The sequence below is a fragment of the Sander lucioperca genome, chromosome 1 (genome assembly GCF_008315115.2).
Source record: "Sander lucioperca isolate FBNREF2018 chromosome 1, SLUC_FBN_1.2, whole genome shotgun sequence".
Lineage (NCBI taxonomy): Eukaryota > Metazoa > Chordata > Actinopteri > Perciformes > Percidae > Sander > Sander lucioperca.
The window spans coordinates 22,863,942-22,877,294 of record NC_050173.1 but is presented as its reverse complement, the minus strand read 5'-3'; the positions used below and the strand labels follow the sequence as shown (position 1 = coordinate 22,877,294).

Sequence of the window (13,353 nt, the reverse complement as noted above, 5' to 3'; positions counted from 1 at the left end):
GGAGCCAAGGTCTTGTCACTGCTGATCTAAACACACGTTTTTTTTTTCTGTGTGTGTGCAAAAGAGACAGAAAGCAGACACCAGAAGGGTACCTCTTCCATCACTGTCAGCCATGTCGACAAACAGCTGCAAAATGTCTCTGTTAGTGTGTGTGTGTGTGTGTGTGTGTGTGTGTGTGTGTGCGTGTGTGAAACAGAGAGGGTGTGGTGGTGAAGCTCCTACCTCTATAATGTAGAGGACCACATTCTTATAGAAACAGTAGAGGATGCACTTGGTGACACGGTTGTAGCTCCACGCCCCGTGGACCAATAGCAGCTTCTCTAGGTAGGAGAACTACCAATCAGGGAAAAAGAGAGGAGAGAGAGATTCATTACTATAATTAAAAGAAAGAAGAGAGTTAAAAAAGAAAATCTGAGATAGAAAGGGAACAGAGAGAATATTAAGAATGTGACTGGGAGACAAGAAAGAGGCGGCCCACTGATACAGATAAGTTGTGCAAGATGCCCAAAGGCTGAAAGATAAACAACACAAACAGTGAAAGTGACAGAATGCGTTTGTGTGAGACAGAGACAGAAAAGATAAGACTCCTCAGTAATTAGGTGAACCCTCTGGTTCATTTCATCCAGTTCACGTTTGCATTAAGTTGTCACTACGGGTCACAAAGATAATGGTAACTAGGGTTGAAAATAACAAATATTTAGTTATCAATTAATCTTATTATTTTGTTTGTTGTTTAGTACGGTAGTTTAGTCTATAAAATGTCAGAAAATAGTGAAAATCACAATTTCCCGGAGCCCATAGCGACATCTTCTAACAACTAGATTTGTCTGACTAACAGTGCAAAATCTTAAGATATTTAATTCACAAGAGAATGTCTGACATTCTTCATTAATAAATGATTGAAATGATTAAACAACCATCAGAATTTCAATTAATTTCCTGTCAAATTAAATAATCAACTAATCTTCTCAGCACTAATGGGAGATTTTTAGCTGTCCTGTTGGACAATCTTTTTATTTAAACAAATTGAGAAATTTGGGGAAAAGGGGATAATAATGCCTTGAGCTAAATACATTTTTTCTAAATTATTACTCTTTTCAAGTGATTTGTGTTTAAATTTTAACATTAAATATATTTTAGCATTAAAAAAATGACTATTTAATAGTTTGTATACAATTAACCCACTTTCTGACACTGCTAAGAGCATACAAATGTTTCGATTTTTTTGTGGACTTCCCGGAATTCTTTGTTTTGTTGTAAGAATAGAAACAATTCTTATGAGCTGTTCGTTCATGATACTGAGTGACCTCTGTAAGTAAATTCTCATTTCAGTTGTCCCCCTCCAGCGAGGTCAAAGATCAGGATCAGCTGAAGAGTGAGCAGGTAAGAATTCAGTGTCTTGCCTTAAGACACTTGAGCAGGGTGGACAACCAAGCATGAATCCATTATCTACGTTCATATAAAGCCTGTAAGATATCTGTATGACCCTAACCAAGCATGAACGACTGTCTTCTGCATGTCTCCATACTATGTCTGCATCCTACCTGTGCTATGGAGTAGTCAGAAGAGTTGGTGGCCTGCATGCCCTCATTGCCACTGATCCCTACTCCAACATGAGCCGTCTGAATCATGCCCACATCGTTGGCACCGTCGCCTATCGCCAGCGTGATAGCCTTAACGTATTTCTTCACCATATCCACAATCTCAGACTTCTGCAGCGGAGACACTCTGCAGAAACAATAGGAAGAGATAGACAGAGATGGTTGGTTTATGTGTACACAGCTGTACTGGGGAAGATAAAAGAATACTGTGAGAAAGAAAGAAAAGAAGAAATACATTTTGAGATGGCGGGGAAATAAACAAAGATGCTTGCAATTAGGAAAGAATAAAGCCTGAAAACCTAGGAGTGGGAAACAGTTGAAAGGGAAACGAAAAATTGACACACGCACACACGCACGCACATGTGTGTGTATGTTTACAGCGGTGTGTGTTTATGCACATCTGCATACATGTGAGTGCCTCAGTGTGTGTGTGTGTGTGTGTGTTCAGAGAGCTTCCAGTGGTACTCCACCCTCTTGACCTGTATCACTGATCCTTCTGTCCATAACCAGTTCTGTCTCTTCAGTGACAATGAAGGACCCAGGGAAGGGAGGCTCGATTACAGACGTTTCTCTCGGGGCCACTGAGAGACGATAGTGAGGCGTTATGCTGCATTTGCTGAAGTACTGTGGATATTCTTTCATTTTATGGTGCCATGTGTTACACCTGCGGACAAATGAGAAAACAGCTCCAACCGATGCCCTCTGTTGTACTGGTTTTCTAGTTTGGCTTTACTAAAGAGGTTTTGGAAGTGTTTTTTTCCGCATCAATCCTTAATTTCTTCCACCATTCTTTTCTGAGCATGTTAAGGACTTATCATCCATGTTGGTTTCAAAACTGATTCAAAATTCATTCTTGACTTTGTAAACAGCACCACAAGGTCTATTTAGTATCTATTCTGGAGGTTTTGATTGGCTCACATTGTTCATTTTGTGAAGCAGTGACGAGAGAAGAAGGGTTTCTTTTTTGCCAAGCTATTAAGATATTTATACAATCCTGCTTCTCATGTGCATTTGTAGTTGAAAAGTTATAGTTAAAAGTTCAGCTTTGGATAATAGTTCTTTTTTTTTTTTTAGGGAGATATATCAGGAAATTTGTCCTCATCTCTGCTTTCAAAACATGCTTTGTGTGAGGAGGCGTTCCTACTGCCTGTCATTCACATGCACACAGCTTAAGTGAGTCTTGTTCTTACTACCTGCAACCTGTACTGTGAAAACAAATATATCTACAAAGGAGGAGACATGGGAGAAACCCGATACTGGGACTGGGATTAAACTTGAATAACAAAGCAAGTGATATTTCCCACAGTACAGGACTTGCAACTGTAGGCACACATGCGCAGTATGAGACAAAAACATTTTACCATAAGATGACATATTCGTGTTTGATATAAAACGTGGTGTCTATTAGTTAGTTACAGTAGGCCATTTGTCTATTGGCTGCATTACAAGAGACTAACCCAAATCCAGATATTAAATATTTACATTACATTTCCCTGATTATAGTAATTACCTGAGCCTCAGTGATGTATTAGGTGAAAGTAATTTGAGTATCAACACTGGGCTATTGTATGGACAATACTTCAAACTGTTCCTAGAAAGAGGAGGAGTCACGTTCACAATGACGGTTTCTCTGCGTGTGTCAAGTACAGCTCTAACTCTTAAGTCTTCCATCAAATCCCCACTGTGTACGTCAGTGCTCGGATAATGATATTACAAAATCTAATTATGTGCAGCTGCATGAGCCGTCACATGCAAACAGAATGCAGCATGATGCTTTGATGAAGATATGACAAAATGAAATTATGAGCAGATGTATGACCCTTCACACACACATCCGGCTGGAGCCCACATGACATAAAAACGGTCTATCTCCTATGAATATGTAAGAAGGATCAAGTCCCGGTCAAGCTGAAATCACAGAGCTGGGTGGTCTGCTTAGTATTCATACATAGGCATGTGCAGAAAAACACACACACACACACACACACACACACACACACTCGTTGCAGAAGGATGGGATCAACCTCTGCTCTTTGTGTTTTCCGATTCTGCGTCTGAAGTGTGTGTATGTGTGTGTCTGCCTGTGCGTCTCTTGGCCTCTGACCACAAATCTCTCTTTATCTCTCTCTCTGTCTCACTCTACCTTTCCTCTAAACACTGCTAACAGTGTCTGGAATTGTGTAAAGTGGCGTTGGAAGAGATGAAAGGCTCCCAGTGCTCTTCGTGGTGGAACTGAGCAGAAAATAAGCAGCCGCTAAGTCCTCCTATAAACAAACGCCCAGTGAAGTCAGGAAGCCATGCGTACTAGTGCACCCGCCCCTGAGACACACACACACACACACACACACACACACACACACACACACACACACACACTAGGTGAGATACTTGAAAGTCTTAAAAGTCAAAGCTACAGCTCATTATGTACAGGCACCTTATTAACAGTATTGTGCCACACTCACAACAGGAATTGCCTACAGCAGTGGCTCCCAATATGCGGGTCGGGACCTCCCAAGGCATCGTGAGATTAAACTTTTCTTTGTTTTGGTTCAGTTTTATCTCATCTGGCCTCTTATAATTATTCAAATTAAAGAATCTGAGCAACAAAATCCTTGGGAACCACCAACCTACAGTACAAAATACAAATATCTACCAGAGTCAAGATTTGTTCCTGATTTCTTACTTTGATAAATATAAAAGTTTTTTTTCTACAAAACCCTTTTTGGAGCCAAATCCCTCAAATGTTAAATATTGTCTAAACACAAGCTGCTGTACAAGAACTAACTGCTTATATAAAACATGGCCAAAAGAATCCAAAATGTTTTGCTCAAAGGGTAAAACTTGGGATGCACTTAACAAAGTAATGCTGGTGCTCCTATTGAAAAAGGGTTAAAACCTTCAAAATGTGCGAAAACGCAAACCTCAGGTACTCATACGTAGAGGAGCACCCTGATGAAGACCTTATTTATGAATAAGCTATGTATCTAATGAAGGCTTTTTATCCAAACTCCACTATGCTCCTCTACAGTTGAGTACCTCAAGTGCTCTTTTGGACGCATTTTAAAAGTGGCAACATTTTGATTTAAAATCAGGAACTCCCTTTGAATCAGACCATTTGATGTTGGATACCCAGCCCTAACCAGGGTAGCGAGAGAGATATGAAGGGGAGGAGGAAGTAGGGAAGGAGAGATGTGCACATAAAGAGAGCGATGGAGTGAAGGATAGAGGAAAGGAAGCTGGAGGCTGTTTGCAAGGCCTGTGAGACCTGAGTCCGGATATGGCCTGGATATGCAAGGGAGAGTCAATTACTTCCCTCCTGGCTGCACACACACATGTACGCGTACGATCACACACATAGAAGGAGAGTGGAAACTCTTTTGTTAAACATCACAGATGGTGCTGAGTGGAACATGACCAAAAAAGGGAACAAGCAGTAAACATTCTATGAACAGAGTGCACTTTGTATGAATGGAAATGTATAATGGCAATGTCTGTGTGTCTGTGTGTGTTGGTGCCCATTCCTGGGGTGCCAACAGTAAGTGAGTCATTGCTTTGACATTTCCAAGCGGCGTAGTGTATTACATTACTCCTGCTGTGCACCAGGACAGGCTTTTATCATTCTCGTTCATTTGCTGACAGTGTGCAACCGACAACCTTTATATACATGCACGCAGCTATACAGGCCTGCACATGCACACACACTGACACTCTCTCTCTTTATCAAGCAAACAATAGGGTGATAATTAATCTGTATATGGTAAGACTCAATGGATCTTTTTTTTTTTATTTATTTATTTATTTATTTTTTATAGGTGCCTCCAGTTGCTGATTGGCTTACTTTATTAAACAGAGCAGTTTGAGGATTTGAACCACAGTGACACCCACTCTCACCAACCTTCTCCTGCTAACATACAATCAAGCTTTTGACAGTCATCAGGATTCATTTCATAGATGATGTCCAAGGTGTCATCACAGCTCACACCCTCACCTTGGATACAGGTGCAGGACAACAAGCAGCTAGACAACAAGGCTTTGCTGTAGAAATGTGCAAATTTGAGTGTGCAGACAACCTCTTCTTTTTCTTTGTACATAGGGGTTTTCCTACAATACCACAATTATCCTGTGTATCTCTAAAACTATTCTAATAAAAGGGTGCTTGACCTTTTAACAGATTAAAATTCAGACTTTGTCCAGACTTCTTGCAGACACATTTGTTTCAGTTTTTTGGTCACAAGTTTTTGGTCAAGATAGACCCAAGGTAAAGCACTGAATTTTAATATTTTTGTCTTTTGTAAATTCAGAATTCCTAACTTTTCCTGCTTTTAAGACCTGTGCAGATACTCTGTAATAAACCAAAGTTTGCTTATGCATTTGTATGTGTGTGATGAATGAGTCTTCCCTACCGGCAGCAGATGACAGCCTTGCAGGACAACGCCAAGTCAAGGAAGGCCTGGCGAAGCTCGAAGGACAGTGCATATTTCAGTGTCTGACCATCGATGATCAGAGCCAGCTCATTTTCCTTCTTCAGAGAGTCGCCCAGGGACGAACAGTGAGCTGTCAGAGTGGCACGAGTAGCCTGCAAGAAGACATAGACAAAAAGACGAGGGTTTGGGTTCTTTCTTAGATCTTTAAAGGAAGATTGACTAGATATTCTACATTTCCCCTCCCAAAACTAAGCTTCAGGGACTAGTTCGACAGTTTCACACATCATCAACGTGCTTTTGCACAGTTAGTTCAAGTCAGCAACATACAACACATCAGTGTTCATAAGGATGGATCAGGAAATGCTGTTGGCTTACAGTGAAAACCAGACCTCTAACCCTGAACCTAACCACTAACAATCCTTATCCGCACCCTAACCAATCATAAATCTAAATTTCACCCTGAAAATTTATGTTTTGCTGATGCGATCCGGCAGCGGCCCTTTCAAGTGATGGCATTTTCAGGTTTTATGTTTTTGTGGAAATATAAGTGGTGGAAATACAAATCACACACATCAAAACACGCAGACAATTTGTTTTCCTCAAGACCGCAGAGGGTGGGGGGTGGGAGAGGGTTTTTGTTCTTGTTCACTTTGTGTTTATCTGTTTATCCGTTTATCTGCACCACTTGACATTACATGGCACATATTGTGGAATTTGTTCTGTATGTCTGGATGATAAATGGTACTAAAAAATAATAAGAAAATTGATCTTAAAAAAAACAAAAACAAAAAAAAAAAAACACGCTGACAATTTGTTGAAAGGTCAAAACCACTGCCAGTAAATGGAAGACATATGCTCCTGGTTGAACGGGATGCTTTCATCTGGGGAAAGAATTTGCGTCTGTGTACACTAAACAATAAAGAATGCCAATATAAAGTTCACAGTTGTTCCAGACATCATCACAACACACTGATGCTACAAGGTCCCAGGGGCATGTTGAACCATGACATCAAATCTGAAATCACACCACAGAGAGAGAGAATATGCAAAAGAACACACACTAGAGGAAGAAAAAAAAAAAGAAATGAGCTGGACTAATGTTGTGGTGGGGTAAAATCCATCATTCATGTCTAACAGCAAAGTGTAAATGTGTATGTGTGTGTGTGTGTGTGTGTGTGTGTGTGTGTGTGTGTGTGTATGTATGTGTGTGTGTGTGTGTGTGTGTGTGTGTGTGTGTGTGTTTGTGTATATGCCAGCTTGTCTGCAGGGCAGAAGTTTGGGGCAGACTGAGCTCTTGATAATAGAGGAACAGGGATTAATAGAGTAAATAAACATCCCACAGCTTTGTAATGAATTCCATGTGGAGGAGCAGGCACGCTACAAGCTACTAGGCACACACACACACACACACACACACACACACACACACACACACACACACAGCTACAAGCTATTAGACACACACACACACCTTTTAGATGTAAAACAGAATTTCTGCTGATTATCCAATAAGAAATTAAAAAATTAAAAAGTAACAACTTTTAGCTTTCAATTATGAATTGTCATTAAACCATGTAAGAACAGTAAAAAATAAGGTTAACAGGACTTAACAGTTCCAGCTTGTTCCAGCTGACTTCATGTTTCTAAAAGCTCTTTACATTAAGGTGATCACCTGGTGAATTCAGGTTAAAGCCTATTAAAGTGACTCCAACACTAAGCAGATGTTTTATCAATCAAGTGTTATTCAATACTGTAGATAACAACTCACTAACTGTCTATCTAGGGACAGTTTTGTACATGTGGAATTCAACTTATGCTTTAAACACATAATAACCAAGGAATGACGCAAAATGAAATGCCCCATGACATAAACTATTTGGGCAATCCAACTAAACACATGACAATCAGATACACAAGACCAAACTCTAGACACAAAAGCGCACAAACATTTTAAAATGTGGCTGCGTTTAGAATCTACACAGTCTCTCTCACAGTGGGTTACTGGCGGCCATCAGACCTGAGAGAGTCCAGTGACCCGCAGAGAGATGAGCCTGCTGTCCACAGGTCAGCATGTGCAATAGACAACACAGCAAGCACACACACACACACACACACACACACACACACACACGCTCACATATACATGTATGTAACACAATCATAAGAACAATGCGGTCTCTCTTCTTCTTGCCAAATAGCGATGCACACATACACACAAGTGTCCCTCCTCTTCCCAAAAATTCCCTGCTCTTGTTTTCTCAGCCTGAGGCTGTGTGTTTTTCTTTGTATGCTGGAATTCCTGTTTGCATTCACCTTTTTCCCCAAACAGCGGAAAGGAAAACAAAAACATAATGAAAGGATTAAAGGAGATTACAGGTTGTCAGAGTCCTAAAACTCAAACTGTCTGTGTATGTAGGTGATGTGCATGTGTTTTTACAGAGGAGTAAAACACGTGTGTGCATGTATGAGTGTGTCTGTTTGCATGTAGGTGCACAGGGGTTGTGTGTTGTGTACATGCCGAGCATGTGTGAGAGATGAGAATCTGACAAAAAACCCTTTTCCCTGCTTGTCCTCACCTCATCACAGAGGAATGGACGCAAAAAGCCTCAGCAGCAAAATACTAAGCAAACCGCACGTACGTGAAAAATGATTGTATAAAAACACTGCACTTGACACATATTTGGGGTGTTGATGCTTAAATTCTTGCACAACTTTCTGCATGGGTCTTGATTCTGTAAAGCTCTTTCCAACATGATATGTGGAGATATGTGAGGGGACAGCTTCAAATTCTGACTATACGAGTTATTTAGAGGAATATAATAATGGCAATGTTGCTAGTTGTGCCTAAAATCAACATTATAAAAAGGCCCTAGAGGAGAGAGTCACAAACAAGTAAATGCAAACAGTTCACCAGCCTAGCAGTGAGCTGCTAATACAACACAGCAACTTGTCACAGCAGGTCCAGTAAAAGCTTTAGTGGCGGCTAAGATAACCCGGCATAATAACCAGGCTAAGTCTGCAGGGAGCTATAGAAGATTAAAAAGGTAACTAAGGTACAAACACTAGTTAGCTCTTAAAGCTAACAGGCAGCCATTTACTCAAGTACAACAAGTCCAGACCTAACTGTATCCCTAATGAGAAAGAACACCGTCTTAACATGAAAAGAAACAGCTCACAAAAGGTCCACTATGATCTGTTAACACTTTCTCAAAGAGAACAAACATGGGACCAAAGAAAATAGTTACTATGTAACTTTCATCTTTCTCACGCTAAATGACCTGCTATTTCTGGAGGCTTTAGAGGAAAAGATTGCTTAACTCTTTGATTGCACCAGTTGCAATATGACAGATCTCATTAGCAATGATTTTTATGTTCCAAACTAAATGTTTATTTTTCATATGCATCTGAGCTCAAAATGGGCAGAAAGACACACACACACACACACACACACACACACACACACACACGTTGTAAACCATGTTCACAGGCCCAGGAATTTTATCAGGTTTATATTTAGATCACAAAATGGAAGGGCATGGAGGCGTTTTGAGATATCACAGGTCACCTTCTCTCATTGCATACTTTACCATAGAAAAAACAAACACCATATACATACATATATATATATATATATATATATATATATATATATATATATATATATATATACATACATACATACATACATACATACATACATACATACATACATACATATATATATATATATATATATATATATATATATATATATATATATATGATGGGGAAAGCCAAATGTTGATCCATTCCAGGCCACCCTCTCCATTCAAAGAGAGCTCAATCGCTAGTGCCATCATGACAAATGTACATAGGCAGAGTATAAGATATACAAAAAAGCACTAAGCAAGATAAATGGGAAAAGGTACAAAGAAAAGGGGGACGACGAAGGACAAGGAGTGTTAACTAGACTCGGGGGAGAGAGAGGGAGGGAGAGAGAGAGAGAGAGAGAGAGAGAGCGAGAGAGAGAGGAGTGGAAAGAAGGCGGAGAAAGACATGCTCATATCTAAAGTGCAGATTCTGTCACCACTGAGATTTAATATACCATTTAATTATCAGACAGAGCATCTGTGCAAACACCCACATCATCTGCTGCCTGAGCCAGAAACACACAAAAAAATAGAAACCCACGTGGACTTTAACAGTGGGAGGCCTGATGTTGAAAAACTATTAAAAATTGAAAAAAGCCAGAACAATAGAGTATGCAAGTTGAGGCGCTACAACGTGTGCGTGTGTGTGTGCGCATAAAGATGATTAATGAGCAGAAGAGAGATGTTGTTTGTTTTAAGAGTTGTACTGCGGGCAGCGTGACAGGGAGAGGGGGATTGTGGGAAAGTTAGATGTAATGTATATTCGGAACTATCAAGCTGATCACAGTGTCATGTGCCACTGCATCTAGGGTAAATAGAGAGAGAGAGAGAGAGAGAGAGAGAGAGAGAGAGAGAGAGAGAGAGTGTGTGTGTGTGTGTGTGTGTGTGTGTGTCAGATTCAGAGACAAAAGTATACTAGGGAAAAAAAGACATTACATTTGTATGCTTGTGTCCTTCAGTATTGACTAAGCAGAAGGAGACAAGGCAAAGATTTATGTGAGTCTGTGTGTGGCATGTGATCTGACGGTTACAGATGGCGCTTGTCACAGCTTCAGTGGTCGCAAACCGTTTACCCAGGAGGCATTGCTCACAGGGTTTGTTTTGATGAGTAGAAGCACCAAAAGGAGATCGCATTACCACTCACTCATCGCCCTCACATGGCTTGGCCCCCTTTTTCTCCCCCTTTCTTTCTCTATCCAGATTGTCTATCTCATTCATGAAGCACAATAAACACTCCCCGTTTTTATTCACGAACACACTCCTTCTACTAAGATAAACACATATTTTGTTGCTTGTTCATGCTCTTCCTCTGACTCTCCACACACACACACACACACACACACACACACACACACACTTCTTGTGTAGTCGCTTCCTGTGCAAACAGAGGGTGCTGACAAATGTGGTGGTAGTAGGCAAATGCAAGATCCACCACACAGATCAGCCTTCACACTGATAACAGCAATAAGAGAATGCGATAGAGAGTGAGAAGTTGGGACAAATTTTTTAAAATGGGGGCAAGAGGTCTCACCTCGCGGTGAGATTTTGATAAGCAGGGTATGTTTTCGCTCACATGCATTTTTCACTTGGCCCACCAGCATAAAGAAGCTGAACCAGTGTAAGTTATTTTAAGTGTGAGATAAGTGTTGTACTGAAGAGTGTGTTGATTTCATCCACACCGACCACCAGTCACAACCAGAGCGCTCTGAAGTTGTCTTGATTGACAGGCATGACTGTGACACCACGTGCACATACAAGCACGCTAAATTCATATATGAGAAGGTTTCTTCTCTTGCATCTGTCCAAATATCAAAATGTGTTTTTAAAGAAAGCAGATATTGGATATCTGATCTGACAAATATCTGATTGTCTTTGGGACGCCATTACTGTATCTGTGTATAAGAGTCAGCATTCATTATTCTCTCTTTTTTTTTTTTTTTTATTGGGTTTTGTTGCAGCAGTTTCTCATGTTGTTTATTCTGTCTCATGTTTGCTGTGTTGCATTTACACCCACTTGAAAGTGTGCTACAAATGCACCGGGCTCTGAAGCATACTGTAGATCATGAACTTGTCACATGAAAAATTCCACTCATGACACATGGTTTATGTTTCATGAACAGCTGTCCCTCTCCTCTTTCTTGTCTCTTTGTGCCATACAGAAAGGTGTTAGTACAACTATTTTACAAAATAAGTGATAATAACCCTGAGCTGGTACAAACATAAAAACATGCTCAAGGACACATCAGCAGGGTGGATGTTTGCCATTTCTTTGTATTGAGGCCAGGCTTTCCAGCTGAAAGATGGATCCCTAATTCCTGCTGCACCAAGTTGTTTTGAGTTGCTGCTAAATGGAGTGTATTGAACGGAAAGTCTCTGTCTGCATTTTGCATAAGAAAATACTAAAACTGCACCACACAAAATCATATAAGAATAATTCATTTTGCATAAGAAAATACTAAAACTGCACCACACAAAATCATATAAGAATAATTCAGTCATAGTGAGTGTAGTCTATATCCACGAAGTTCCACTTCCAGGATTTGTCCGTTCCTCCCAGAAATTCCGTCAGATGTCACTCTTTTTGGCCGGATGTCCGTCACCTTCCGCTTTCTTTGTGTTGGAATTTTAAACTCCGGTGGATTTATGAGGACTATGGTTAACTGCTCCTCAGATCTCTGCAGGGTAAATCCAGACAGCTAGCTAAACTATCTGTCCAATCTGAGTTTTCTGTTGCATGACTAAAACAACTTTTGAACGTACACGTTCCACCAAAACAAGTTCCTTCCAGAGGCTATTTTGCAGCAGCACCGGGGCTCCGTCTGGCGCTTAATTGGTTTAAAAGACATGACAATAAACCAGAGCACGTTTTTCTCCCATCCCGTAATGCTGTGTGGACTAGCCAGACCTTCCTTAGCAGCGCTGTGGAGGAAGGTCTGGCAATGCGAGACTATAGTTAGTGTTAAGTCAAGTCAGTCATGCCATTATCAGAGAAACAGCTTTTATGTGAGTTTTTAGTTGGCATTCACTTTCATTCAACTCCAGATGATAGATTTGTCTGAAAAATGTGTAATTTCTAGAAATGTAGAAGAATTTCCCGAAGGGGAGATAGGTATAACATTCCCTGTGGCTGCAATTACAGCTTATACATATCAAATATGTATAAGAAATAAAATGAAAGAAACAACTTTTTGATGTCATCACCTGTTAGGGCCAAATGTTTCATCCTCTGACCCAAACTATATTGACCAGACAGCAATCAGACTTTTACTGGATCAGTACAATATGTGATAAAACATGGAAGACAGGCTGCTAACTACATTTTCTAAACCTTATTAAGATTGAATGCACTTACAGTGCTAACTGTATTAGCTTACCCCTTTTGTACTAATCACATCATTGTCTATGCCATGGACAATTCTCAGGCTAAAGTACCCATATTACCCTGACATTCTATGTTCACCCTGTCCAGCTCAGTTTACTCAGCATCTAAGTGGCCTTGCACGCTGTCTGGCTTTTGACCAGCCAGACACCACTTTGATGCACACACAGATTCCAATTGGATGCAATGTTAACCACATAGAGGTCTCTAATGTCGTGTTGATCATGCCATAGACTAATAAAATCTCTCTTTGGGCCCAGAAGCAGGTACCCATAAACAAATACACACACAAGCACACACACAGTTCCAACACTAAAACT

General features: G+C 40.4%; 1 protein-coding gene across 9 annotated transcripts in view; it reads right to left on the bottom strand.

Moving 5' to 3' along the window:
* The window catches only part of atp8a2 (ATPase phospholipid transporting 8A2), a 49,358-nt gene that overhangs the window by 12,350 nt on the left and 23,655 nt on the right, over positions 1 to 13,353 (bottom strand). For all 9 annotated transcript variants that reach the window (XR_004101993.2, XM_031282211.2, XM_031282210.2 and 6 more), the window contains 3 exons: positions 6,005 to 6,177; positions 1,545 to 1,728; positions 223 to 333 (listed from right to left, as the gene is read on the bottom strand). Coding sequence is in view for 8 of the 9 variants with exons in the window: in XM_031282211.2 (XP_031138071.1) it covers positions 223 to 333; positions 1,545 to 1,728; positions 6,005 to 6,177 (468 nt within the window). In the remaining variant the exon portion in view is untranslated. The remainder of the gene's footprint in view (positions 1 to 222; positions 334 to 1,544; positions 1,729 to 6,004; positions 6,178 to 13,353) is intronic.